The 26763-nt window shown below is 60.9% G+C and overlaps 2 protein-coding genes across 3 annotated transcripts in view; one reads left to right on the top strand and one right to left on the bottom strand.

Annotated features, from left to right (window-relative positions):
• The window catches only part of SPNS2 (SPNS lysolipid transporter 2, sphingosine-1-phosphate), a gene marked incomplete at its 5' end in the record, with an annotated part of 34813 nt that extends 24248 nt beyond the window's left edge, over positions 1 to 10565 (top strand). The window contains 10 exons of one of the 2 annotated variants that reach the window (XR_014298393.1): positions 3099 to 3250; positions 3474 to 3540; positions 4844 to 4986; positions 5289 to 5441; positions 5560 to 5749; positions 6061 to 6126; positions 7937 to 8035; positions 8116 to 8279; positions 8589 to 8749; positions 9307 to 10565. Coding sequence is in view for 1 of the 2 variants with exons in the window: in XM_082680158.1 (XP_082536284.1) it covers positions 3099 to 3250; positions 3474 to 3540; positions 4844 to 4986; positions 5289 to 5441; positions 5560 to 5749; positions 6061 to 6126; positions 7937 to 8035; positions 8116 to 8279; positions 8703 to 8745 (1077 nt within the window). The remainder of the gene's footprint in view (positions 1 to 3098; positions 3251 to 3473; positions 3541 to 4843; positions 4987 to 5288; positions 5442 to 5559; positions 5750 to 6060; positions 6127 to 7936; positions 8036 to 8115; positions 8280 to 8588; positions 8750 to 9306) is intronic. The other variant, XM_082680158.1, reaches the window with a different exon arrangement.
• Positions 10566 to 10718: 153 nt separating this feature from the next.
• On the bottom strand, positions 10719 to 26350 carry MYBBP1A (MYB binding protein 1a). Its single transcript, XM_082680157.1, has 28 exons — positions 26237 to 26350; positions 25738 to 25853; positions 25334 to 25641; positions 25042 to 25140; positions 24235 to 24318; positions 24071 to 24145; positions 23871 to 23978; positions 22832 to 23007; positions 22512 to 22679; positions 22288 to 22405; positions 20884 to 21179; positions 20134 to 20244; positions 19455 to 19580; positions 19102 to 19269; positions 18912 to 19011; positions 17203 to 17299; positions 16954 to 17105; positions 16505 to 16591; positions 16258 to 16419; positions 16002 to 16172; positions 15751 to 15908; positions 14472 to 14724; positions 14123 to 14248; positions 13967 to 14035; positions 13261 to 13374; positions 12948 to 13049; positions 11913 to 12061; positions 10719 to 11737 (listed from the first exon to the last, which is right to left on the bottom strand). The coding sequence occupies exons 3-28, from the start codon at positions 25595 to 25597 to the stop codon at positions 11173 to 11175; spliced, it is 4098 nt and encodes a 1365-aa protein (XP_082536283.1). The 5' UTR covers positions 25598 to 25641; positions 25738 to 25853; positions 26237 to 26350; the 3' UTR covers positions 10719 to 11172.
• Positions 26351 to 26763: the final 413 nt, after the last annotated feature.

Below are 26763 nucleotides of genomic sequence, written 5' to 3'. Positions count from 1 at the left end.
CACATGCCACGGAGCAACTAAGCCCGTGCACCACAACTACTGAGCCTGTGCTCTAGAGCCCACGAGCCACAACTACTGAACCTGTGAGCCACAGCTACTGAAGCCCGTGCACCTAGAGCCCGTGCTCTTCAAAAAGAGAAGCCACCGCAATGAGAAGCCCGTGCACCACAACGAAGAGTAGCCCCTGCTAGCCGCAACTAGAGAAAGCCCGCGTGCAGCAATGAAGACCCAATGCAGCTAAAAATAAATTTAAAAAAAAACCCAAAAAATCCCAGGCCTAGAACGTCAGGTAGAGCCTGATGGCCACAGTCAAAAATGGGGACTGGACCAGAAGAAGCTTCTGGACCCCCTCTGGCTCTTGTTCTGCCCCTGATCAGGCTCCTCCTCATCTGACCTCTGGGGCTGCTTCTGGGGTTAACCAGTGAGTACAGGACCACGATGTCAAGTCTGGGCCCCACTCTGGGTGTGTGGAAGGAAGGGAGAGATGGGGAGAGAAGATGAGCAGAGGCAGAGAGAGAAACGGATCACTCCCAATTAATCCATGAGTTCACTGCAGTCACAGTCCGAGTCCCGTGGGGGTTTCTGGTGGACCTTGGCAATGTGATTCTGAAGTAAATCTGGCAGAGAAAGTGCCCAGGAGCAGCCAAGAACATTGTGAAAACAACAATGAAAGGGCTCTTGTCCTATCAGTTATCAAAACACGGCTCTTCTAATGAAAACAGCAGAGGGATAAACTAAGAGATCAAGGAGACAGAGTCCTCCTTTCTATGGGGATTGAGTGGAGGATGGAAGTTGCATCTCAAATAAATGGTGTTGGGAGTATTGACTCTCCATCTGGATGGAAGATAAAGTATGGTCTGTATTTCTAACCATACTTCAAAATAAATCCCAGCTAGGTGAAAGTAAAGTAAAAAGCAAACCATAAAGGTCTAGAACTATAATTCAACAAGAAAAAGACGAACAACCCGGTAGAAAAAATGGGCAAAGGATAGTGACAGGCACTTCCAGGGGAAGATCCCCCAACAGGCAACATATGTAGGAAGAGACGGTTCTCGGCTTCTTGAGTAATCAGGGCACTGCAAATTAAAACAACAACGAGTTACCGTTTCACACCCATCAGATTGGCGGCAATTAAAAAGGCTGACAATACCAAGTGTTATTCAAGCTACTAGTGGGAGTGTAAATTGGTAGAGCCTCTTTGGAGAGCAAAGTGGGGCAGGATTTTGTAAAATTCTGTGTACACTGCACAGCCCAGCCTTCTACTTGGGGGTATATGCCGAAGGGAGAAGCTCCAACTCGTGGACACAAAGTGACAGGTTTACGTAAGGATGTTTGCTGCAAGTTTTGTAATAGAAAAAAAAGACAGAAACTAAATGACCTCGACTTGGGGGACGCCCAGGTAGAATGGGGTGTATTCACACTGTGAGCTTCTTAGCAGCAAATGAATGAACTAGATCTATATTAACCAGCTGAAATGGGTTTCCAAAAGATGAGGGAAAAAAATCAAGTTGTGGGACAAGACGCATGGAATGCTTTTTTTTTTTTAGTATTTATTTTACTTTTGGCTGTGTTGGGTCTTAGCTGCGGCACGCATGATCTTCGTTGCGGCACGTGGGCTGCTGTCTAGTTGTGGCTCGCGTGCTCGGTAGTTGCGGCATGGGGGCTCCCAGTCCCCCAACTAGGGACCGAACCCGCGTCCCCTGCACTGGAAGGTGGATTCTCAACCACCGGACCAGCAGGGAAGTCCCAGGGATGGTCTTTTTATGTTTATTGTGTGAGAGCACACAGGGGACACTAAATGTTGTTCCTTGGTACGTGTATGTGCAGGCAAAGGTAGAGAGGAAGTCGTGACAAATGCACAAGATAGCCAGTTCCTGGGGGAGGAGTGGGCATCTATGGGATCCCTTGTCAAAGAGGTCTTATCTGCCTGCTCTTGTACGGAGGAGAATAAGGAAATCACACCCATTTTCTTTCTCTTTCTAAAATATAACAAACATAAAAGATAAAAGAATATTTTGTATCATTCTGGGATGGACTAGCCCTTCTTGAGCAAGATGTGAAATCCAGAAGCCATTAAGGGAAAATCAACAGCTTGGACAGCATCAAATTAACCAACACAAAATAAAGCTTCTGTATGATGAAACTCCCCACAAACAAAGTGGAAAGAAAGATGATGGAAAATATTTGTGACCTATCCAATAAACCTCAATTCCCATGGTATAGAAAACGCTAACAGAAACCAATACGAGAAAGACAAAGAACCCAACAGAAAAATAGGCAAAGGCTGTGGGCTGCTGCTTCTCCGGGACAGAAGCCCAGGCAAGGGGCCAGGAGAAGGAAAACTCAGAGATGGAGGGTGAGAGAGCGAATGAACTATGGAAACGAGAGGCACAGACATGGATGGCAGGACCAGCGGCACAGAGAGAGGGCCGGGAAAGAGATGTGCAGAGACAGGGAGACCTGGAGGAGGGCTGGATGTGGGCAATGCTGGCCGGATGGGTGGTCGGGGTGGGGCCGGGGAAAAATGACCAGGCTTGGTTCTCAGGCCCTGGGCAGCTGGGGGGATGGAGGGGCTGGGTCCACATCAAAGGGGTAGAACCACTGGCAGCTGGCACGGCCCCACCCTTCCCATGTAGCTGGGCTTTGCTCTTTGATGTGTGCATGGGGGAGGGGCACTGAGCCCACTGGGCTGCCCTGCCCACTCCCCATTTACACTGCGTCCTCAGTGCTGCTAGGGTCAGCCCAGCTGCCTGGTCAGGCAAGATGGGGCCAGAACCCAGGGAGGAAGTCTCCCAATGAGTCAGGGTGGCAGTGGAGACACAGGCTTACGCCCCCCGCCAAACCTACAACTCTCAGCCCCTGAAAGTCCAGCTCCATCCGAGCACTGGGCCAGCTAGACCCAGTCCGACCCACTATTCAGAGGCAGGAACTGAGGCCCAGAGTGGCCTGGGGTGTAGTCGTTGCTGAGGCAGGGGTTGGGCTCCACCCTCTCTCCTGTCTCCTGGGCCCTGCCGCGGGTAGGGAGCAAAGCGGGGAGCGGAGATGCGCAGGCAGGGGAGCAGGCGGGCCCCCCCAGCGCTCTCCGCCCCTCCCCACAGCACTTCTGGCTGCTGGTCCTGTCCCGCGGACTGGTGGGCATCGGTGAGGCCAGCTACTCCACCATCGCGCCCACCATCATCGGCGACCTCTTCACCAAGAACACGCGCACACTCATGCTGTCTGTCTTCTACTTCGCCATCCCTCTGGGCAGGTGAGGATCCGGGCCAGGTCCCTTCAGGTTTCTCACCACTCCCTCTCCCTGGAGTTTGGCCCTCTGTGACCTAAACACATGGGCAGGCAGCCTTGAGAAGCGCCTGGACCAGCTCCCTGGCTGGCTGGGTGGGGGCGGGGGCTGGTGGCCTCCTAGACTGGTGAGCATCCCCTGCCCCCAACGCCCTGCCCATCCCTGCCTGACCGTCCCGTCCTCTCTGCAGCGGCCTGGGCTACATCACCGGCTCCAGCGTGAAGCAGGCGGCCGGAGACTGGCACTGGGCCTTGCGGGTAAGGACACCCCCAGACCAGCCGTTGCCCAGGGTCACCCAGAGATTCAGGGACAAAGCCTCAGCCGCCAGGCTCCCCACCTCGCGGGCCTGGGCTCTTCTCCTTCAGTTCACTTGGAGGTGTGAAGGGCGCCAGACTAGCCCCACTCAGGGCCCCAGTCTGTGAGGACGAAGGAAATTCCACGTTCACGGCAGCACTTCCTGCTGTGGCCTGTGCTGGGGCGGGGCTGAGGCGAGACCCCTGTGTGAGGGCCCCGGGGTCTGGAACCACTTCCTGTCCTGCAGGAGGACTCGGCACAAGTCTGCCAAGGCCCCCGGACAGTGCAATCAGAGGAAACAGAGATCCCCAGTCTTGTGAAGGAGAGGAAGCTTAAGACAAAGTGTTTTTTCCTCAAAAGCAGGAAGGAAGCAGCCTCCGTGGAATTTTTTCATGGGGGGTGGCGAATGGAGAGGAACTCCCCAGACCATGGGCTCCCAGGCCTGGTGGGGATGGGTACAGATTTCCCTGTTCTCAGGAGCTGGTGGAGGGACTGGTATATTGGAATCCAGACTCGCGAGATGTGCCCTTTCCATCCGGAGAGAGGCCTGGGGCCTTGGAGATTCTGTTCTTGACACTGGGCAGGATGCAGGGAAGACCCAAAGGGGCTCCTGAGCCTCTGTTCTCCTGGAACCCACACGGGCCCCTCCCAAACCATAAGCTACATGCGCAGCCAGTCCCTTCTCAGTGCCCCCCCACCACCACCAGGGTGAGGAGCTGGCCCGGGAAGCTTTTCCAGACCCAGGGAGGCGGGCAGGAGCTGGTATCTGGCTCCCTGTCCCCAGGAACACTCCTCTCCCAGTCATCATTCCATATGTCCACCCACCTACCTTCCTTTTGTTCCATCGATCACCCATCATCCGTCACTCGTCACCCATCACCTACCCACTCATCCGTCCTCCTGTCCTTCCATGTGTAATTCATCCACCTAGCAATCCATCCATCCATCTGTCCATCCATCTCTCTGACTATCCAGCCATCTGTCCTCCCTCCTCCATCCATCTGACCATCCCTCCCTCCCTTTCACTTTCCGTCCTCTCTCCCATCCGGCCCCTGGGCGGCACAGCCCATTTTGAGCCCCCAAGCCCCATATGCTAGCCTCACCCCCAGTGGCTTTGCCCAGTCAGGAAGGCTGGGCAGATACCAGCCCAGAGGAGGAGCCCGGGGCCCAGAGAAGGCGTGGCTGGCCTGCTCCCCCTTCCAGGTGCAGCAGAGACAAAGACGCCTGGGCCCTGGTGTCCTGACTTGGTGCACCCTGACCCACCAGGTGTCCCCCATCCTGGGCATGATCACAGGAACGCTCATCCTCGTCCTGGTCCCAGCCACTAGGAGAGGCCACGCTGACCAGCTCGGGGGGCAGCTCAAGGCCCGGACGTCATGGCTCCGAGACATGAAGGCCCTGATCCGCAAGTGAGTGCTGCTGGGAGGGGCCCAGTGGGAAGAGGGAGGGAGGGGCGCCGAGAGGAGAGGACCCCAACTTGCAGGCTGGCCCACACAGCCTGCTTGGCCAGACTCCTGTCCACAGTGCTGGGGCTACGAGTGTTTACGATCCCTGAAGCCAGAGCCCTCAGCCCCAGAGCCCGTAGGCAAGGCATTTGAGGCCTTCTGTCCCTGGGGGAAGGAGGGAGGGAAGCCTGCCTCCTGGGCCCGACCCTGCCAGCTGCGGGGATGCTGGTCCCCCGCTCAGTGTTGCTGCCCCGGCCTCTCCCCAGCCGCAGCTACGTCTTCTCCTCCCTGGCCACGTCAGCCGTGTCCTTCGCCACAGGGGCCCTGGGCATGTGGATCCCGCTCTACCTGCATCGCGCCCAAGTCGTGCAGAAGGCGGCGGAGACGTGCAGCAGCCCGCCCTGTGCGGCCAAGGACAGGTGCGGCCAGGCGGGCTCAGTGGGCGGGCGGGGATGGCAGCGGGGTGAGGGAGGCCGCCGGCCCCTCTACCCCAGCCCTGCCCTCTAACCCGTGCTGCACCGTCCTCTGTCTCCGCAGCCTCATCTTCGGGGCCATCACCTGCTTTACGGGTTTTCTCGGGGTGGTCACGGGCGCAGGAGCCACACGCTGGTGCCGCCTGCGGACTCAGCGGGCTGACCCGCTGGTGTGCGCTGTGGGTATGCTGGGCTCCGCCATCTTCATCTGCCTCATCTTTGTGGCGGCCAAGAGCAGCATCGTGGGGGCCTATGTGAGTGCGGTGGGAGTGCCAGGGTGGCCGGGGAGCTGGGCTCTGGAGGAGGGAATGCAGTCTGACTTGGGGCAGGGGGAGGGACCCCCCACGGGGAGGCTTCAGTCCTCAGTCTGCCCCTGCCCTGTCCAGGGCTGTGGGCCTGGCTTGAAGCCTATAGATAATCCACAAATTCCCCGTGCGCCTGACCGCCAGGAGCCGGGGGGAAGGCTTCTGGGGGCTCCCGGGCAGCAGTCAGGGTGCAGGGAGCAGCCTGGGGCCAGTGGCGGGTAGAGCGCCCCCTGATGGTTGCTCTGGTCTCTCCCGGGCAGATCTGCATTTTTGTAGGGGAGACGCTGCTGTTTTCTAACTGGGCCATCACAGCGGACATCCTCATGGTGAGGCAGGCCAAGGTTGCCTCGTGCTGACTGGGGCCTCTCAACCTCTCGGGGCAGATGGGGAGGGTGGGTGAAGGGGTGGGAGAGCCGGCTGGGCTTGTGAGGGGAGAGAGGGGATCAGAGATTTGGGGGTCTGCATCGGGGCAGGGCCTGGAATCAGAGGGTTGAGCAGGCAGAAGGGCAGGATGTGGGGACTGGGTGCGGAGGGCGATGTCTGGAGGCTCAGGTTTGTGGCCGGGAGGCTGGCAGTGCCAGGCTGGCACCAGAGTGGTGCTGTCTGCCAGGGCTCCACCCTCAGGGTCTGAGCTCCCGTGGACTCTGCCCTCCCGGCTCAGCCCGGGTTCCAGGCGCGCCTGCCCGAGTGCCCGTGGCTGGGTCGGGCAGACAGAGGCCGTCTTCACGGGGCCAACAATGGGCTCCAGACCAGGCGGCCAGGGACAAAGAGCCATCTGAGCGGCGGGCGGCAGGGGCTCGTGTCCTTGGGCGGGGATGGGAGCAGCCTGGGAGGAAGCAGGAGGGGGCTGTGGCCTCGAGAACAAGCGGCAGTCTGGGACGGGGGTGGTGGAGGGGGGGCTGGCTGGTCCTGTCCTCAGTGATCCTCCAAGTCAGGGCCGGGAGAGAACTGGGAGAAGGGTATGCAGGGGACCGGCGGCGGCGAGGAGGGTGGGAGGTGCCAGGGTGGGCCCTGGGGGCAGGGGGAGGAAGGACTCCTCATGGGGCCACCTTCAGCGCACTTGGGGTTTGGTGCCAGGATGTGGGTCAGCCTAGGAGATCAGTCTGCCTGGGCATGAGGGCCCCTGGCTAGCTCCCCTCCAGGAAGCCTGCCGGGCCCCGCCCGAGCTTCCCTGTGTATGTGCTTCACCCGGGGTGGTCTCTCTCCAACACCGCCCCCCCCTCACCTAGTCCCTGGCTAAAGGTGTGGTGGGCGGGAGGTCTGACTCAGCTCAGTGCCAGGCGGGGATCACTGCACACGCGGGAGCGAAGGTTGGAGTGAGTTTGCCTGAATCAAGTACCCTTGGCGGTAGGCAGGACCCCCTCCTCTGCCCCCAGCCCCAGGGGCAGCCCCAGATGCTGACAGGGTTTGGGCCCCAGGGAAATCGTGTCCCATTTTATTAAGTGTCACAGCCAAGTGACTAATTATTCCTGGAAATGGGGCCACGCAATCCAGGTCTCCCCTCCCCCCCAGTAACTGGGTGCCCGGTGGGCACTGGCTGCTCTCAGACTGTCCACAAAGGCTGGGGCTCTGACTAGATGAGGAAGCTGAGCTCGGGGGCAGGGGGCTGCCACCAGCCCCTCTGTCTGACCTTGGCCCGCCCAGCTTTGGAGCTGCAGCCCCTGTGGGTCAGGGCCTGCTTGGGCTGGTGGGGGTTCTGGGGGCCCAGCAGCTCTGGCAGTCCATGCTGGGGGTAAAAGTGGAGGCTCTTCGAGGCAGGGTCCTGCTTCCCCACCATCACCCATCCCAGCCAGCCCAGGCCTTGGCAGGTCCCCACGGAGGCGAGACCAAGATGGGTCTTAAGCTTGTGGGGAGGTGAGGGCAAGATTGAGGTCAGGGTTCTGGTCCCAGGGTTGCCACGTGTGATCCCTGTGCCCGGTGCACTTGGCTCCCCGCCAAGGGCCAAGTGCAGACGCTAAGGCAGCCTGGTCTCAGAAGCTGGGGAGGAGGGGGTGAGGGCCCAGGAGAGCAAGTCGAGACACCAGGGCAGGAGCGAGTCTGAGGCCACGGGAGCTTGAGAAGTGTTGTGACCCCTGGGCTGAGGCCAGGGGGGCACAGCTGACTCTGCTGGCCTCTGACCTGCTGCCTCTCGCCCAGTATGTGGTCATCCCCACCAGACGGGCCACCGCCGTTGCCCTGCAGAGCTTCACCTCCCACCTGCTGGGGGATGCCGGAAGCCCCTACCTCATCGGCTTTGTGAGTACTGGGGGTGGGGGTGGGGGGGGTGCAGGGCTCTGGAAGGTGGCCCCGCCCTAACATGCACCCCCATCCCACAGATCTCCGACCTGATCCGCCAGAGCACCAAGGACTCCCCGCTCTGGGAGTTCCTGAGCCTGGGCTACGCCCTCATGCTCTGCCCCTTCGTCGTGGTCCTGGGTGGCATGTTCTTCCTGGCCACCGCGCTCTTCTTCCTCAGCGACCGCGCCAAGGCTGAGCAGCAGTGAGTGCGGGGGTGAGGGTGGGCTTGGAGCGGGGGGGTCAGCTGGCTGACAAGGTCCCCGCCTCCACGCCTCCCCGATGCTGCCTCCAGCACAAGAGGGGGCCCAGGGTGGCCCCGGGGCGTTTGTGGTGGTTCTAGGTGGGTTTTTCCCTGGAATGAATGGTTTTCAGAATTGGGGGTCTGGCCCTGCTTTTCTCTCTCATTTTCTGACTTCTTTCTCCTCTCTTTACTCCTCTTTCTCTCTCTCTCTCCCTCCCTCTCTCCTCTCCCCACTCCTGGGCTCTCCCACCTCCCCCTGGGGCTGACGAGGTCCCTGCCCAGCACATCCGGTCCGCCGGCCCCCGCGATGCGATGCGCCAGAGCAGTGCCCGGGCCAGGCCCCCGCTGATCTGCCACCTTGACCCCCGCCCGTCTCTCCCCCAGGGTGAACCAGCTGGTGATGCCGTGTGCATCTGTGAAAGTCTGAGGCAGTGAGTGTGGGTCCGGGGGGCTGGGGGTGAGACTCCTTGCAGGAGGGCAGAGGCAGGGTTAGTGGAGGGGGAGCACGCAGCTCACCGTGGAAGGGTGTTCTGGAAGCAGGAGCAGCTCCTGCGTCACTCCTGCCTGAGCACATCCCAACCCTGGGTTTGGTCCTCTTCCTGATGAAATGTTGCCCGAGTTGACCAGTGGACCCATGGGAGGGGGGCAGCTCCCCCTTCCTTCCGCAGAAGGGCTGGGGGCATAGGTCAGGGTGGGGACTGGCCAGGAACTCCCTGCTCGGTTCTGGACTCTGTCCTCCCGAATCCTCCTAGAGGTGCCAGGGCCTGACTCCTCCTTGGACCTTCCTCTGGGCCTGGCCTCTGGGGGCTGCAGCTTCCCGGCAGTGCGAAATCCAAGGTCACTGCCCCACGCCTTGGCTCCAGTAGACCCACGCCCTTCATGCTACCAGAGCCCCGAGCAAGGCCTGTTTCTCCCCCATAGGGAGGATGGTGAAAGAGGGAAGCTCTGGAATGGGCTCCGCACCTGACCTCTGACCCCCTCCCTCCAGGTGCTACTGGGATAATGAAGAACCCTGGCTCCTACCTAGTCTGGGAGGTGTCCCCCGACGCCCTGGCCCCGTAGGGCTGTCCCGAAGCTTTCCATGTGACCCACAGCTGGGTGCCCACCGGCTCTGCTCTGGGACTGCTGAGTGGCCTTGGCTCCAAGAAGCTGTGTCCTCAGCTAACCTGGAAGGCTGTGTGTGCTGGAGCCATGCGCTGGGACAGACCCCCAGGCCTGGGTCTGGGCTGCAGGGGCCCTGGGCCCCAGGAAGACGACAGCCCACTGTGGGTATGTGGGGAGAGGCCGGCCTGTCCCCAGCTTATGTGATCCTGGGGCAGTCTCTGCCCTCCCCAGACTCTGGGGCCGGGGGGCTGGACTTTCCCGCACAGCTTGCTGGGCAAGGCGTCATCTGCAGCTTTGAAGACACGACACCCCCTGGACTGCACAGAGAAGGGGTGGCCCAAGCCTCAGGGCGGCACTTCCGGCTCTGAGGCTCCCTGAAGCGCCTGGGGCGTGAGGACTGCAGCCTGTCAGCTGGGCCTCTGACCTTGTGGACGTTGGACCCAACCTGGCAGAGCCGGGCACCCAAGTTGCTGGTCGCTCTGGAGGACATCTGTCTCTGCTGCCTTGGGCTGGCTGTCAGCTCGGAGATCTCCCAGGTGGGGGACCATCCTGACAGGGAGCTGGCATTACCAGGAGTGAAGGCCCTGGTGGCAGCTACACCCCACCTGTGCCCCAGGCTTGAGACCTTTGGGGGTTCCCCATGCCTACAGGGCTCCTTGGATCCACCATAGCACCCCCACCCCCCAGAAGCCAGGAACTGACTCTGGCCCGCAGGCTGGGCCCTTTCCAGGGGCAGCGCCCAGGGGACAATTCCCAGAATCTGTGGGGCAGCAGCCAGAGCTCTGGCCGTCAGAGGAAGCAGCCCTCCACTAAGCTTCCTGGCCCAGGGCCGAGCCTGGTGGGAGCGGAGGCACATCGGGACAGGCCAACACCCAGAGCCACCTCCACGCAAACAGCAGCTGCTTTCAAATGCAGCCCTTTCCAGACCCCCCCGCCCTCAGAGCCACACGCTGGGGCGCCAGCCCCCCAGCTTCCCCCGTGGAGCTCATCACATCCCCTCTGCGTCACACACTCCCTCCCGGTACCTCTGCTGGAATCAAGGTGGTTCTGGTCTCGGTGGCCCCGTGTGGCCAGCAGGAGACCCTAAGAGCCAGCCAGCTTAGTGCTCTCTGCCCACAGTTGAAGGGCTGGCGTGGCTTCAATGGTGGGGAAGTTGGTGTAGCCCCCCTCCCCACCAAGCTCTGGGGCACCCTGGTGGGGGGGCTAACCCAGGGGTGGGCTTCCCCCAAAGACCAGCCTGGCCTCGACTGGGGCCCCAGCAATGTTTTCTTGTTGTACAAGAACCAGGTCCAAGTGTTGCTTCCTCTTCCTTCCGGAAGCCAAACTGCTCCTTTATTTTTTAGAGCTGCTGATTGTGAATCTCAGAGTCTTAAGAGAGAAGCCAAATATATTCCTCTTGTAAATGAAGAAATAAAGATATTTAAGTCACGCCCCAGTGGCTCCCGCAGGAAAGCAGCCTGGGGGGTACGAGGCATGGTCACACTTGTACCCCACCCGCCAGATACCAGAGCCCTGGGCCTGGCCCACACCGCTTGGGGAGCCAAGGTCCCAAGCGTGCTGTGTGCCTGAGAGCAGCAGCAGGGCCTAGCCCAGGGCTGGGGTCTCTGAGGCCACGCCTGCTGGGGCAGGACCTGCCAGCAGGCTGGCAGCAGACCTCCCACCCCCGGCGCGGAAGGCAGAATCTCAGACGGTGGCTTGTGTATTAAAATTGCGGTGAAAAAATAGGGGTCTCTAGGGCGGATGGGGACACTCACAGCTTTTTCGCCTTCCTCAGCTGCCCCTTCTTCTTGAGCCCGCTCTGGAGGAGGCTGGGGCTCCTGCTGGCCAAAGACAACCTGGCCTTTCTCCGAGGCAGCGCGGACTGCGGCGACTTGCCTGAAACCCCCTTTTGGGGCAGATTCTTCTGACGCTTTTTGGCAGCAGGCTCCTTGGGGGATTCAGGAGACACGGGGGTGGCTCTGCTCACCTGGGACAGCTTCCGATTTTTCTTCTGCGGCTTTGGGGTCTTGGCGGGGCTGCTGGGGCTCGTGGCAGGGGGCTCTGGGGTCGGACTCTTGGAGGCAGGCAGCCCCTGCGCCTGGGACTGGGCTGGGCCCTTGCGCTTGATCTTCCTCTTCCTCTTGCCAGTGCTGGGGGGCTGGTCCCCACCGGCGGCTGCGGGCTTGGCCGCCTCCTCCTGCGTGGCGTCCTCGGACTTGCGTTTCTTACGCTTCTTGGTCTCTGGCAAGAACCCCTTTTTCTTCCGCTTCATGCTAATAGGGCTCAGCGTGGCCTTAGGGACTTCCTTGGCATCCTTCTTCTCTGACTTGGGACGCCTGGGAGGAAGTGAGCAAAGGAAAGAAGTATGTGGTGAGGGCAGGGTTGACCTCCGCGTCCGTGGTCCCCAAGCTGCCCAAAGCTCCCACACTGTGGTGCAGACACCAGGACGTGTGCAACGTGAGGGTCTTCCCAGCCCCTCCCAAGGTGGGGGCCCCCTCTCCCCGAACGTACTGGACTCCGAGGAACTTCATGGCCTGCCAGTAGAGATCATAGAGGCGGCTGGAGCCGGCCGAGTGCGCCCCCTGCTGTAGCCCCTGCTGCAGCCTCGGCTGTTGGCTCTGCAGCACGCCCAGGACAGCGGTCAGGTCCATCGTCAGCTTCTGCAAAGGGGCAGGAAGGCTGTGGCTGCAGTGGTGACATGAGGCATGGCCTGCCTCTCCCTGGCTCCTGGCCCCTGTCCTCCCACCCTTGCCCAGTGAGAGCCACTCTGTGAGCCCACCCCTCTTCTGGACCCTCAGCCAATCCTGCCTGTACATCCCTAGTCTCTCTCGCGTTGCAAGGAAAAAAGAGCCCCAGGTGCCATGTTCTGTTCTCTTCCCACAGCCCATAAGGCCCACCCACCTCCGGGGTGCCCCATGCAGTGACCTCAGGGTTGCCAATGCCTTTCCTCCTATCTCTCCCTCCCCGTCACATACTGAATGGGTTGTTTTTCAAATCCACTGGCTTCCAGAACACCTCTCTCTCCTGGCTTTTTACTACCCCTCTGAGCGTGGCTTCTCAGGTCCGCTTGCCGCTCTGCAAGGCCCTGGCCCTGTCTGCTCCCTGCAGCCCCCTCTTGGAAGCTTATCCCACACCTGGGCTTTGATCAAGTGTCTCCGCTAAGAACCCCCAAACCTCTTCCTCTGGGCCAGACTGGAGGAACCAGAGCCTTGCCCACAGCGGCCCCTTGAGCATCTCACGCTCCACCCGCCCGGCCCGCCTCCGAAGGCCCAGAAACCTGTGCCCCGCGCTCACAGCCGCGTCCTCCCGTGGTCGCCAGCCCTCCCAGCCCCTTCTCGGTTTTCTTACTGGAGCAGAGGGACAGCCCCTGGCTCACCCCACCCCGGCCAGGCACTGGCTGTGGCACCCTCGCCCCTCACACAAAGCCCAGATTCCTGAGCCTAGCGTCCAGAACCTTCCCCACCTGTCTCCCCACCTGCCCCCTCACCTCTGCTCAGACTGCCTACCCTGCCTGCGTGGTGCCCTCCCTCCTGCGCCCAGGCTCACCTCATGATGGATGTTCCTGAAGAGAACGTTGAGCAGCTCCAAGGAAGACAGCTCCTTCTGGCGCCCTGACTTGGTCTCGGCCTCACCCAGCGTCCGCAGGGTCTAAGGAGAAGGCAGCCAGGCTGAGCCCCTCCAGAGAGCTGCCCAAAGCCTTGCTGTTGCCCACACGAAGAGATTGGGGCGCCGAGGAGAGAAATGCCTCCTTGGGGGGACCCCCAACCCACCCCCAGACGCAGGGTCCAGCAACCCTTGCCCCTTGGTTCCCAGAGCACCACTGCCAGTGGGCGGGGGAGCGGAGCCCCGTGGCTGTTACCTCGGTGACCTTCGCCAGGATCTGGTCCAGCAGCTGCTCCCACTCGGGGTCCTTAAAGCACAGCCTCAGCTCCCGCGTGGGCAGGGTCTTCTGGAGCAGCAGGCAGGCCTGGGCCTGGGGGGTGGGGGGGGTGGAGAATGGGGTGACCAGGAGCCTCGGCACGCTGGGCCAGGGCTGAGGGAACCGCAGGGGGACCCCACGAGCTCCAGGAGCCTGCTGGGCACTGGAATAGGCCACGCGGGAGGCGCTGTCGCCACAGAAGCTCTGGGCTGGGCCCTCACCTGCCCCTGCCCCTTCTTCTCAGGCAGGTGGGAGAACCGAGGCCTGGGGGGCAGCCAGGGCTGTCAGTCAGCCGGACAGGGTTCCTGGCCCTCCACTCACTCAGTGCATCCTCCTCCTGTGTCGCCAGCCCCCTCGTCCCACCCCCGCCCCCAGGCCTACACCCATCAGCCCGGGGCTTCCTCTGCGCAGGTCAGAGCACGGTCTCTGAGGAGCTGGTGGGCTCGGGCCACACAGGAAGGGCCCCCCACCCCCAGCTGCTCTGGGCCTACAGTGGGGGCGGGGCTGGCCAGGTCGGAGGGGCAGGGCCCACCCTCTGGCCCGCCCAGGGCAGCATTCCCAGGCCGCACAAATAGCTAACGAGCCAGCCAGGAGTCGAGCGGGCAATTCAGACAGGCCCTCAGCTGGGATCTGGGAAGCCCCTTACCTGATGGCGGGGCCGCGTGTGGCTTGCCACGTGCTCGACCACGATGGGGAGCAGGTTCTTACAGAGCATCTGTGGAGGGAGTGATGGGCTGTGAGCTAGGCTGTGAGGACTGGGCCGAGCAGGGGCCCAAGGGGGCGGCCTGGCACTACAACTCACCGGGTGCCGGGAGAAGAGGCTGAGGAACATGGGAGCCGTGAGCGGGCTGCTGCGCTTGGTCAGGAAGGAGCTCAGTGCCGATGAGTAGATCGGGGTCACGAGGCCCAAATCCAAGCAGCTGGCAGCCTGCACCGTGTGAGAGAGAGCTGGTGTGATGCCAGGGAGAGGGGGCCCTGGCATGGGAGCAGAGCCTGGGCTGCCTTCAGAAGGCTGAAAGCTGGGTCCCGGGGAAGGCTCAGCCTCAACTTCCCATCTGTGAAATGGGCAGATGGTCGCGCCGCCTCCTGGGACTGGCTCCCACCGGCTTGGACTTTCCAGGCTGAGCCTTCCCGGGCCAGTGCCTGCTCACCTCTGGGCCCTGGGGCTGGGTGCCGGCGTCAGTGGCGGCTTTCTCCTTCTTCTGGGCCTTGCAGGTGGACTTGCCCACAGTGTTGCCCTTTAGGACCCGGAGCAGGTAGAGGGAGGCGTTGAAGTAGTAGAGGCAGACAGAGGAGTCAGCCTGGCGACCGGCCTGCTGCACCAGCCGCTCCAGCTGGGCGTACAGAGTCTCCACGCGGTCGCCCACGTTGCGGCAGTAATGCCGGGAGCGGCACAGGTGGTGCCTGGCGGGGGAGAGCGGGGTGGGGGTGGTCACGATGTTACCCCCCCACCCCGCCCCACGGCAGGGCCAAGCCCCAGGGTAGGGACGCCGGGGCTTGGCAGGAAACAAACACCTAAAGAAAGGGGTCTGACCAAGGGTGCAGGGGCAGGCCCGGGACCACATGCAGATGGGCCCTGAGGAGAAGCCGGAGGGAAACCAGCTCCCTGGGTGAGGCTCCACCACGGGCCAACACCCCGACCTGGCCACAGCCTCATCTACACCCGCCCCCCGGGGGATGGTGGCTTCCAGGCTCTTTGTAAGACACAAACCAGGGCCTGCGCGCTCAGTACCCTTCGGGCCTGGGCAGAGTGGGAGGGAGAACTAGATGAGCACGTGGGACCTGGGCCTGCAGGGGGCGTGAGCGGGGGCTGCGCTGTCCACTGCCCCGCCCCACCTGCTCTGTGCTATGCACTCGGCACCTCAAGTCCTTAGGCCTCTGTCTCCACCACCTCCTCTGCCCTCTAGAAGACAGGGAGGGCTCCACCTGCCACGCTGCGCCGACTCTCTTGCTGGGCTCCCTGCTCTAGCACCGCCCACTCGCCCGCCTCCTGGCTGCAAATGCCTCCAAGGCTCCCAGTACTGCGAGGGCCGGGCCACGGAGGCCTCTCGCAGAGGCCTCCGTGTGACACGTGTGGACACGCCCTTCTGCCCCGTCTGTGGCCTCTGGGCCTGAGGAGCTCCCTGCACTGCCTAAACTTCTCCCAGGGGGCCTTCCTTGGCACCTCAAGCCTGGGTTAGGTGCCCCTACCGTCTCCCATCCAGCCCCTGCCACAGGCCCAGAATGTCGCCGCTGGACGCCCTGTCGGGTTTCCCAGCCTCAGTGACCCCGAGGGCAGGGATGGGACTGGGGGCCCCGTGCTAAGGGCTGCAGAACACACGGGCGGGGCAGAGCTGAGTGGGACTTCCCGAATGATGCGGGCCCCCGGCGCTCCCCGCTCCTACCCAGGGAACCCCAGAGGCCCGGCTCCCGGGGCCCGCCCGCGCTCACATGAAGATGCGGGCCGTCTTGTGCAGCAGGTCCTGCTCCTGCTTCGTGCTGCTGGTGCGCATGCTGCGCCGGATGACGTGCAGCAGCGGCTCGAGCACCTCCAGGACCAGGGGGTTCTCGGGCTGCTTGGTCACCAGCACCTCGATCAGGTCCAGGACCTGTAGCCAGGAAGGGTGGGCTCAGCCAGGTGTGGGGACGGGAGCAGAGGGAGGCTGGACGGAGGGTGGGGGTGGGCCGCCTCGCGGGCTCACCCTGATCTGGAAGCCCCGCCGCAGTGCCTTCTCCTTCTGGAGCTTGTTCTTCTCGTCCCTCCGGGCCTGGATGCGCAGCTTCTGCTCGGCAAAGAGGCTGGCCAAGTTCTTGTCCAGGGCCATCATGGCCTCATCCCCCAGCTCGTCGTCGTCCTCGCCGTCAGCTCCGCCCTGAGGAACAGAGGCCCCGTGAGCGGCCCGGCCTCGTGCAGGAGACGCACACGAACGCAGGGCCCCCAGCCCGGCTCCTGCTCACCAGCGCCTTCCCTGCCTGCAGCACCGCCCGCAGCTGCTCCCGGAAGCCCTGGTCCACGTCCCCGTCCCGCTCCTCCTCGTCGCTCTCCTCGTCATTGCTCTCCTCCTCGTCGCTCTCCGAGTCTTCATTGCCCTTGTCCTCGCCGTCGTCCGAGCTCTCGTCCTGCGGGTGGGCCGCGCGTCATGCCTCTCCACCACTCACCGCGTGTCCGCCCGCCCCCCCCCGCCCCCCCCTCGCTGGCACGAACCTCCGCGTCCCCCAGCAACTGCCGCTCAGAGGCGTCTGTAACCACCACGTTGTCGTCCTCATTCTGGCTCTCCTCGGGGTTTAGCACCTGCCGGGATTCCCAGATGGCTGACGCACCTGTTGGCCCGGCCCCTTCACCCACCTCAGACCCCTGGGCCCTCTCAACTGCCTTCCCTGACCATGGCCGTCCGGTCTCGGCCAAAGGTCCCCATTTCAGGGAGGAAGATGGAGCCCAGGAGAGAAAGCCACTCCCTCCAGTGCCTCCTTGATAAACCCCGTCAGCTCTTGGCAAACCCAGGGTCAGGGTGCACAGCAGGAGACTCTGAAGGAGGCCCCCGACCACCCTGCAGGTTACAGTCAGGACAAGGTGGCAACGAGGCAGCCCTAGTGCAGCCCAGCACTTGGGAGAGCCCCATCCCGGGACCCATTTCCCCAAAGGCCCCAACTTACATCCAGGATGAGCTGCAGGGCACGTGGAGTCAGGTGGGAGCAGATGTGGCTGAACACACTTCGGGCCACCTTACGCATCAGGTGGCTGGGCTGGGCCAAGAGGGCCAGCAGGATCTCCAGCAGCACCTCCACCCACGGCGGCTCCTGCGGGTCTGCGAGCAGGGAAAGGGCTGAGTCTGGGCAGGGCACCAGCGCCCCATGCTGGGTCCCTATTGCCTGCCCCCCCACCCCCCCGGGACGATGACCCACTGGTGGCCTTGGAACGGGTCCGACGGGGCTTCTCCGCCAGGCTCTTTTTGATGCAGGTCTGGATGTCGCCCAGGAGGTCACAGCTCTCTGTGGGGGACTGTGCAGGACAGGACAGAAATCAGGAGCCAGGCCCCATTCCCAGCCTTTGCTGAGCCAGGAAAGGGGGTGGCCAAGTGGGAGGAGCTGGCATCTGAGGCCTAGAAGACTCCCGACTGCCCTGGCCAGTCACCCTCACAACCCAGAGCAGAGGACCCCAGCCAGACCCCAGGGGCAGCCCAAGAGCTGATGACCTTTTACACGTAACACGCAGGCACGGGGTCTGAGCGCCCTCAGAGACCGTGAAGCCCAACCTGCCCACCGCTGCCAGAGCAGTGGAGAGCCTGACAAGGCTGGCCTGGTCAGGATCACAGGGCACCAGCAGGTCCCAGCCTCCTGATTTGCAGTTCTAGATTTCTCCTCCCACACCAGGCTCGACATTGCTACAGAGAAAGACCTGAAAATCATTGCTCTTAACAAATTTAAACCCATCTTGATAGGGGAATAAGCCCAGACTCCAGCCACCGACCGGTGAGTTGAAAATAACCTGTGTGACTGTCGGTACCAAAAAGGCAGACTTTTCCCCATAATGCAGCAGGGCAGCGTCAGTGTTGGGGGCAGGGGTGGTGGAGCGAAGGCCAGAACAGGGCCCAAGCCCTGGCCATCTTTGCCTCCAGCTTCCTGGCTGTGGCTGGGTACCTTTTACCCAAGTCAAGCTCGGAGGTCCCAGGGTCTGGGTAGGCCCCTCAGAGGCCCAGTGCCAAGCACTGGAAGGGGCATCGAGACCGATCGTTATCCACACAGCTCATGTACGAGCTGGGTTGAGTGCCCAAGACCTGGAAGCAAAAACTCCCAGAACGGAGTCCCGTCTCAGACTGCTCAAGACCTGAAGCAGCCCCACAAGAGCCAGCCCACATAACGCAAGAGGAAAACCTTCAGAGAAACCAGGGTTCAGAGCCGGGAAGAAACCACGAGGCTCAAAAGAGCTGCCGGCACTAAACTCCAAACGTGGTCAAAGTTTCTTGCTGGAAAGAATAGAAAAAGAGACAAAGCTGGTTCTAGAGGACCTGTCACGAGAAAGAGTATGAGTGACCATGTGAGGAATATAGTGACAGGGCACAGAACCCCACGTGGGGAGCACCAGACAGAAACACGCTACCCTCAACCCACTACTATGGGTTCTGGAAGTGCGAGAGTCAGACAGAAAAGTCAGGACCCCACTTCTAATTGACCACTGACAGACAGAAGAACTGCCCCCATCGGTGACTGGTATGCCCAGAGCCAGAGCCCCTCTTCTTTACATCCATCACCTCTGGTCAGTAAGGCAGTTTTGGGAGGCCCTGTGGGATAGTAGAGTCAGATCCCTATGTTTGAATCCTAGACAACAGCTGTATGGCCTGGGGTAAGTTACTTTACCTAAGTCTGTTACCCCACCTGTCAAAAAGAAGATGCGGCTGCCTCAAAACTGTGGGCATTACAAACAAAGGACACTGCCTGGGGAAGCTCAGGATGTAGCTGGGGCCCAGTAAGTGGATGCAGTGATTTTGTCCTTGGGCTGTAATTCCAGCCCGCAGCAGTCAGCCTAGGAAACCTGCCAACTTCAACACTCCAGGGCCTCTCCTGGCCACCGCGGACCCCAGGTCTGTAACCCCTTCCCTTCCAGGCCGCCATACCTTGAAGAGGTGTATGCCCACCAGGAGTAGCAGGTGCTGGAAGGCAGTGGCCTTGGCCTCTGAGGACTGGGCCTCCAGTTCTTTCAGAGTCTTCAGAGTCCTGGGTGAGACGGGCACACCCTCAGGCACTGTGGCCAGCGTCAGTGCCCCAGAGTGTCCCGCCCATGCTGTGGCAACTGCACCCTCTCACCGGTCCCAGGCCTGGCGCTGCTGCGTGGTGAAGGCCACCAGGGGAACCACGTTGCGGCTGTGGCTCAACAGCAGGTCTGCGAACCGCACCAGGTGGTAGGTCCAGGGCTGCCCGTCCTGCGTCTGCCCCGGCGCCTGCCGGAACTGCGTGCTCAGAGTCTGCAGCAGGCTGGTAGGGGCGGGGTCAGGGTCACAGGCTGGGCTGGTGAACAAGGCCACACACCCCCAGCCCCACACTGTGACCCACTGGAACTCACCGGGCCGCAGCTTCAAACTGGAGGGAGCAGTGCCCCGAGGCCACCTTCCTGCCCGCTCGCCCACCCTCAGACCTCTCCCAGGCTGCCCAGCACCCACCTGAAGAAGGCACTGCCCACCACCTCCCGGGTCCGGCTGTCCAGGGGGTGAGAGAAGTGCTGCTCGGTCTCAGGGATCTGGGACATGGGCTTCTTTGTCTCGAAGAATGAGTGGAAAAAACAAAACCTGGGGAGGGAGAGAGGGAGGGAGGGAGAGAGGGAGAATAACCCGTGTTACCCTCAGTCAGTGCCACCATTCTGACCAGCCCATCCTCGGGCCCTCACCGAGGGCCTGGTGCCAGGTGGCAACGATGAGAGAACGGCCATTTCTCAGGTCTGGATCCCCAGCAGAACAGAGCCCAGGCCGGACTAGGGAGAGGACCAGCATCCCTCCCTCACAACCAAGATGTGAGGCTGTGTGGCCTCGGCCAGGGAACCATCGCTTCTGCCTCTCTTGGGGCTGCAGGGAGGGTGGGAGGGGCGCCTGGCAGATACAGAGGCGAGGACCCCCCAAAACTGCCGACGCGCAAAGGCGTCTGGGGAGGGTGGAGCCAGCCCAAGCCTCTACGGTCCCCCTTCCGAGGGTTCCCCCAAGGAGTTCCCCTAAATCTCCTCCTGCCTAAGTGGCAGGAACAACGTGACCCCCAGGCTCCTGGCTCCAGGGGGACCCAAACCAGGATCAGACAAGAGGCCGCTGCACCCGTGGGGAGGTGGGGTTCAAGCCCATCTCGTGACGATACCTGGCCACCTCCTCAATCAGGGTCTCCTCCTTCTCCGCGTGCAGGTTGTCCACGATGCTGACCAGGCGGAAGATGAGCCACTTCCGTAGCCGGAACACGGCTCGCTCGGGCCTGTGGGCAGGAGGCAAGTCCGGAAGCTGTTTAGAGGTGGTGAAAACAGTGCCCCCTTGCCCCGTCTTGGAGACAGGAAAACCAATAAAGATTCCCCCAACGCCCTTATCACCAGCACGGGGCCACGTATGAGAAAACCGAGGCCTTTAACAGCGAAGGCTCAGGGGCTTCCCTAGCAGTGCAGTGGTTAAGAATCCGCCTGCCAACACAGGGGACACGGGTTCGATCCCTGGTCCAGGAAGATCCCACATGCTGCAGAGCAACCAAGCCCGTGCACCACAACTACTGAGCCTGTGCTCTAGAGCCCACGAGCCACAGCTACTGAGCCTACGTGCCATAACTACTGAAGCCCACACGCCTAGAGCCCGTGCTCCACAAAAAGAGAAGCCACCGCCATGAGAAGCCTGCGCACATCAACAAAAAGTAGCCCCTGCTCACCACAACTAGAGAAAGCCCATGCGCAGCAACGAAGACCCAACACAGCCAAAAATAAGTAAATATATATATATTATATACAAAAAAGAAAGAGTGAAGGCTTAGATCTTCCCCACCTCTCCCCGCTTGGGGAACCACGGTACCATGCGAGGGAGGGTCCAGGCCTTTAGGGCCAGGAGGCCCCTCCCCACCAGGCCCACTCACCCGTGGAACAAAGCGTCCTGGGCTTTCTTCTGGTTGTTGGTGCTGAAGTCCACCAAGGAGTCCAGGTTGGGCTGGAGAAACATGTCCCGCAGCCAAGCCACGTAGCCCTTGAGGGCGGGGAGACTCAGGAACTGCGTGACCCGCCAGAAGGTGGGCACGACGGGGAGGCCCTGGTTGGTGACGGACGTGAAGCCCACCACCAGGGCCAGCTGCCGCTCGGGGTCGTCCTGGCAGCCCTTCAGGAAGGCCCCCACGTACTCATTCATCTCTGGAGCAAACTTGAACTGGCTCGGGAGCTGCGAGAGGTGGGCACAGCACCGGGGTCACCAGCCAGGAGGGATCCAACAGCGCCCCAGCTTCTTCCACAACAGGCTATACTGAGGCCCAGGAAGCCCCTCCCTTGTACCAGCTGGGTTGCCCAGGCGCCCCAGAGTTTAATCTTTGTAACAACCCTTTGCCCTGGGCCCCTCTGTTCTGCAGATGAAGAAAACGAGGCACAAAAAAGCTTGCAAGTAACTTCTGAGGGTCACGGGGCTCCACGTGGTGCAGCTGGGATCCAGCTCCAGTCAGTCTGGCCCCCAGTCCGTGCACTTAACCACTGCTCTGTCCTTTCTAAGCCTGTCCTTCACCCAGAAGAGAGGAACAGCAGCTCTCCAAAGCTGGTTGTAAAGATGAAACGAGCTACTAACAAACCCAGCAGCACTTCCTGTGAACCGGGCACTGCTTTAAGCGCCTGTGGACAATGTTAGCCTGGTTATCCTCACAATAACCGGGGAGGGTCCTGCTCCTCTCATCTCACGGGCAAGCAGAAGCAGGCACAGAGAAAGGAAGCAAACTGCGGAAGGTCACACAGCTGCGGTGGAGTCAGGAGGGGACCTGGCCGACCCAGGTCCGGGATTCCGTGCTCTTAACCACCAGCTGATTCTCCTGTGGCGCACTTAGCTTAGTGTGGGGTGCACAGACTGCTCAAAACGGCATCGGTGATGATGGCTGTTCTCACTGTAGCACTAGCTGGGGGTGGAGGGAGGTCTGGACAGACTGCTGGTGGGGTATATAGAGGCGGGGGAGGGGTATACAGCTATAGAGGCAGGGGGAGGGGTATACAGCTATAGAGGCAGGGGGAGGGGTATATAGATACAGAGGCAGGGGTTGCGGCGGGGGGGTCGGCCCTCAGGTAGCTCACTCTACACAGAGAGAAGGGACACCCAGGTCCCAGGTCCCTCCCAACAGCAGCTGTGCTTGCTCATCCCAGGCAGGACCACTGACATGGAGAGGAGAGCAACCCTCTCTTCCGGAAGCCAGCTGACCCCGGAGGCGGCCCCCCCCACCCCAACTTCTTAGCAGGAAGCAGCCCAGTCGCCTGGCCCTTTCTGGCAGGGCTGGGACACAGGGGGCAGCACCTACCTTAGCAGTGACCATGTGCTCCCCGTAATGGCGGATCAGGTCCCCCTGCATCACCAGCTGCAGCTGCTCCTTGGACAGCAGGGGCAGGGCCGCGCCCAGCAGGCGGAAACACAGGTAGCTAAGGGGGCGCAGGACAGAGCCTGGTCAGAGCCCTCGGACCCCTGGCCCATCCCTGCTTAACAAACCTGGGAGAAGGGATGGAGAGAGGTCAAGCACTCACGCACCTGGCCGGCCAGAACTGCTTCTTCAGGAGCCCTTGTTCCACAACTTCCTTCCAGAACCGTGGGAAGCTGTCTTCCTGGAGCGCCAGGCGGAGCAGGTCCAAAGCCACGGCAGGCAGCTTGCGTTCCTTCTTCACAGAGGTGGCCGCCATCTTCAGCACAGTCACCAGCCTGCAGAGGAAGGCGGAGGGGACTCAGGGGGCACTCCCTAAACAGACAGGGCCAGGGGCCTGGGGCCACATGGACACCCGACCCCAGGCCATGGCGCAAACCCGTGGATGGAGAGGCAGCCCAGAGAGCCCATCTCCCCGCCTCCCTCACACCTGGGGATGCTCTCATCTGAGAACAGGTTGACCGGTCCCATCAGCTTCTCCAGCTTCTTGGGCACCTTCTGCTGGGCCAAGAGGAAGAGCTCCAGGTGCTCAGGGGAACCAAGTACTGAATTCAAGTCGGGCTTGAGGACTTTTGGCAGGATCTCCTGCAACATGGCCTCTGGGACCTGGCGTGGGGACATGGGTTGAGGGATGGGGGCCTCCCTCATAGCACCCTTTGTCTCTCCCCATGGGGCGAGTCCTTTGGGCCCTGTTCCACCTGCCAGCCCAAGGAGGGACAGCCACAGTCCACCTTGCCAGGCATCAGAGCGTGTTCCTTAGAAAGCTCAAGTTCCCAAGTCCCTGAAGCTGGGTTTAAACAAGCACCCCACTGATGCTAATTGGCCCTGGACCACCCTTCTAATTATTCCTCTCCTGGGTTCTGCAGAACTAGCCCATTTCTTATACAACATGCCCCACGTGAAGGTCCTTCTGGCTCTGTGGCCAGGGCTGTGCAAAGCCTTGGCCTGGGATGTCCCGGTCCCTGCCTTTTCCTCAGCAGCAAAGGATTCTAGGTACTAGCCCACCTCCATTTCCCACATAGGGCAGTGGGGGCCCCTGAGGGGCCAGCTCTGCCCAAATCAATGGCAAACACGTTGAACCCACCGGGCACATGCCAGGCACTGTTCTAAAACGGCACCATCCAATATGGCTGCCACTGGCCACATGTGCACATCACGCACTTAGGATGTGCTAATCTGAATGGAAATACACTGTGAGTGTTCAACACGCTGGATTTTGGAAACTTAAAAGAACGTAAACTACCTCTACAGTTTTTTTGTACTGACCGCACATTAATACTTTAGACACAGTAACATGTTTTATTTAGTCTAGTAAACCACACCTATTTCTTTCTCACTTTTTAAATGTAGTTACTACAAAACGTCAAGTACCACACACATTTCCGCGGGACAGTGCTGTGTTTCCACGCGTAAACTCGCGTCGTCTCCATTTTCCTCTACAACAGGCAACGTTACCCCAGGCCCCGTACCTGCGAGAGGATGTCCACCAGGGCCTTCTGGGGCTGCTCCTGCAAGTGGCTGTAGTGCTGGCCCAGGACTTGCAGCAGCTTCACCGCCTGCATCAGTGCCTCCGAGTCCTGGTACCCCCAGAGGCAGAGAGGGTGTGAGCAGGGCATGCCCCTCTCCCCCCACCACTCCAAGCCAGTCCACATACCCCCCAAACCCTTACCTTCACCAGCCTGCCTGACTGAAAGAGGGCTAGCACCCCAAACAGGTTTCCAAAGAGAGCAGGTCTCACCATCCCCTAGAAAAGGATTCCAGGCACTGGTGAGAAGGATCCAAGTGTTCCCCAAGCCTGGGGCCGCTGACCTCCCCGGGGCCACTAACTGTCACCTTCTTAATCTTCTGCAGGTCATATTTCTCTTGTATCTGCTGCAGGATGCTGCACAAGGGGATATCTTCAAAAGCCTGTAACAGCTGCCAGGAGGAAAGGAGGGGTTCTGGGGGAGCGGCCCAGCCACATCCCAAAGGCCTCCATCTCCCACTTCTCCCCTTCAACTTCTGCCCAGAGGCCGTGGACCCCCGCTCCCACCCCAAGGATGGCTCCGAAACTGCCTACCCGCCTCTGAGCAGTGCTGATGATAGAACACAGCTGTGAATGGAACTGAATCTTGCCTCCCTACCCCATGCCCAGCTGGGGTTCAGAAAGTACCTCCTTGGGCCGCTAGATTGATCGACTGCGATTCCCAAACACTCCGTCCCCACAGCCTGCTCTGAGCTCCCCCCAGGCAGACCCTCAAGGACCAGGTCTCTACAGCCCTTCCATTTGTTCAGACTCCTTAGAGATAGCCTATAATTAGCTGAAGTGCCCCTTGGGAGAAGAGGGCCCTGAACCCTGCAGAGGTAAGAGAACTCACCCCAAAGCTTACTATCCCCAGTAAATGTACCTCAGAGGCTGAGTCAACCCATGTACCCCAAAGCGAACTCAACCTTCCACTGCACCTGCCTGGGCTTCTCTGCACACAGGCCGTGCTCATGCAGTTTTCTCCGCGTCCACGTGGGGACACCTCCCATCAACTCGGATGCCACCCCATCAATTTCTCAGCTGCCACTTCTCCTACAGCTGGGACATCTGCCCTTCTCACTCCCCCACCGTTTTGATCAGCAAGGCTGAACCCATTCCAGGAAGCACCACCTCACCTGCGCCAGGGCCAGACTGTAGCAAGGCCGGGCTGTTTCTCGTCCGACCCCGAGCCCAGTGATTAGGCGCTTCAGGGAGTACTTCAGCTCGGATGATCCCTGAGGAACCAAGCACATCCCCAGGTGGGGCGGTGAAAAGAACCGTCCGGCACCTGCTCATCCCTTTTCCTCGGCGCGCGCTCACCTGGGCCTCCACGTTCGCGACCACATAACCCCGGGCCCAACTCCTGGGGCCCGCCGCTACATCTTTGCCGGGATCTATACAGCCCCGTCCCAGGTCCCGCCACCATACCTCTGGCCTTGCGCGCAGATACTCCAGCAACTTCTCCGTGGCCTCAAGCCGCGTCTCCTGCTGCGGCTTCGCAATGTCCCAGAAGAAATCCAAAAACTCGCGGCTGTGCTTGAGCAGGCCATGACGGTCGGCAGGCCGGGCGCCACTCTTCGGGGCCTCTCCCGGAGCCGGAGGCTCAGCAACGTCCGTACTCTCCGTCTCCGCCATGCTTGTCGAACACGTGGGCTCTGAAGACTGCCTCTTCCAGGTCGGGTCGCGGCGCATGCGCACTGAAGTGGGTCGGCTGGGGGCGGGGCGGCCTGGCTCTTCTGTTCTCAGGGAGATCAGGAGTTTCAATTTTATTCAGATTGTGATGGGGAATCACTGGAGGATTTTACGCAGGGACAAGGCTTGATCTTACTTACACTTTTAATAGATTATCCTGCTGTGTGGAGGACGGATTGTAGGAGAGCAGAATAGAAGCAGGAAGACCAGTTGGATCAGACCAAGGTAATGTGAGAAAATTCCAGCTAATTTAGAGCTGGTAGTGGGTGATGGAAAAAGAGAGGGATGTTAGGTTTGGGGCTAACATCAGCGGGTAGGCTGTGGTATCACTTGAGCTGGGGGAAGAATTTTCTTCGTTGTGGGGAGCAGTAAGGGGGAGGTGGTGGGGTTGAGTTCTTTAAATCAGAGATACCTCTTACAGGGCGGCTGAGGAGTGCTACTGGCCACGCCTGTTGCTTAGCTTGAGAACCTGTCTCTGGAGGATCGTCGTTCAGAGACCCTGGCGCTCTGGGAAGCGGGGAGGTGAGGGCCAAGTGCTGGCCAGCTCCAGCCCCTTTTGTAGCCCGAGACACCCAACTACTCATCCTCTCAACCACTTCCTTGGTCTGCTGTTTCAGAAAGTGAGAATAAGTGGTTTACCTTGTACATGTGGTGCCCCAGAGGTGAGCAGAAAGACAGCAGCCCGGCTCTGTGTCCCTGGGTAGGGGTCTCCTGTGTTGTCCATGGGCGAAGCCCAGACACCAGGTGCCTAAAAGGCTGATGTGAAAGTAACCAAGAAGTAGGAATGGCACGTGGCGTCCAGGAGGCTTGATCTTTGTTTCCAGCCCAGATGAGGGAGATCAGTGGAGTGTGGCCTGAAGGGGAGCACAGGGAGGCCAGCAGTGCGCCAGGATCTGCCTGCCCTGCCCGGAGGCCCAGAGCTTAGGGAGGGGCGTGGCTTTTTTCCACCTGTCCTTCCCGGAGCTGGATCTGAACTCAGGGCCGTCCCCCAGGCCCTGGTGTTCCTTCCTCATTGTCCTCAGGTTCCTTAGCTGAAAAAACTCAAGTCCAGGCGACTGATCAGGCCAGAAGTTGAGGGCCTAAGCCAGCAGTGGGCACAGGATTGGTGCACACTCTGCATGTACTCCATTGGTGCTGGGCCCGCTCTGCCCTGGCCTCCAGGCTTG

This window comes from Grampus griseus (assembly GCF_964374135.1).
Source record: "Grampus griseus genome assembly, chromosome: 20".
Lineage (NCBI taxonomy): Eukaryota > Metazoa > Chordata > Mammalia > Artiodactyla > Delphinidae > Grampus > Grampus griseus.
The sequence above is the reverse complement of the archived record's forward strand: the minus strand, read 5'-3'. Positions and strand labels throughout refer to the sequence as shown.

Coding starts and splice junctions, on each gene's coding strand:
- MYBBP1A (XM_082680157.1), bottom strand. CDS start 25,597: ATGCGCCGCGACCCGACCTGGAAGAGGCAGTCTTCAGAGCCCACGTGT. Junction 16,420..16,504: donor AGTTGCTGGGGGACGCGGAG/GTTCGTGCCAGC, acceptor GCCCACCCGCAG/GACGAGAGCTCGGACGACGG. Junction 14,036..14,122: donor GCCTCTTCTCCCGGCACCCG/GTGAGTTGTAGT, acceptor CTCCCTCCACAG/ATGCTCTGTAAGAACCTGCT.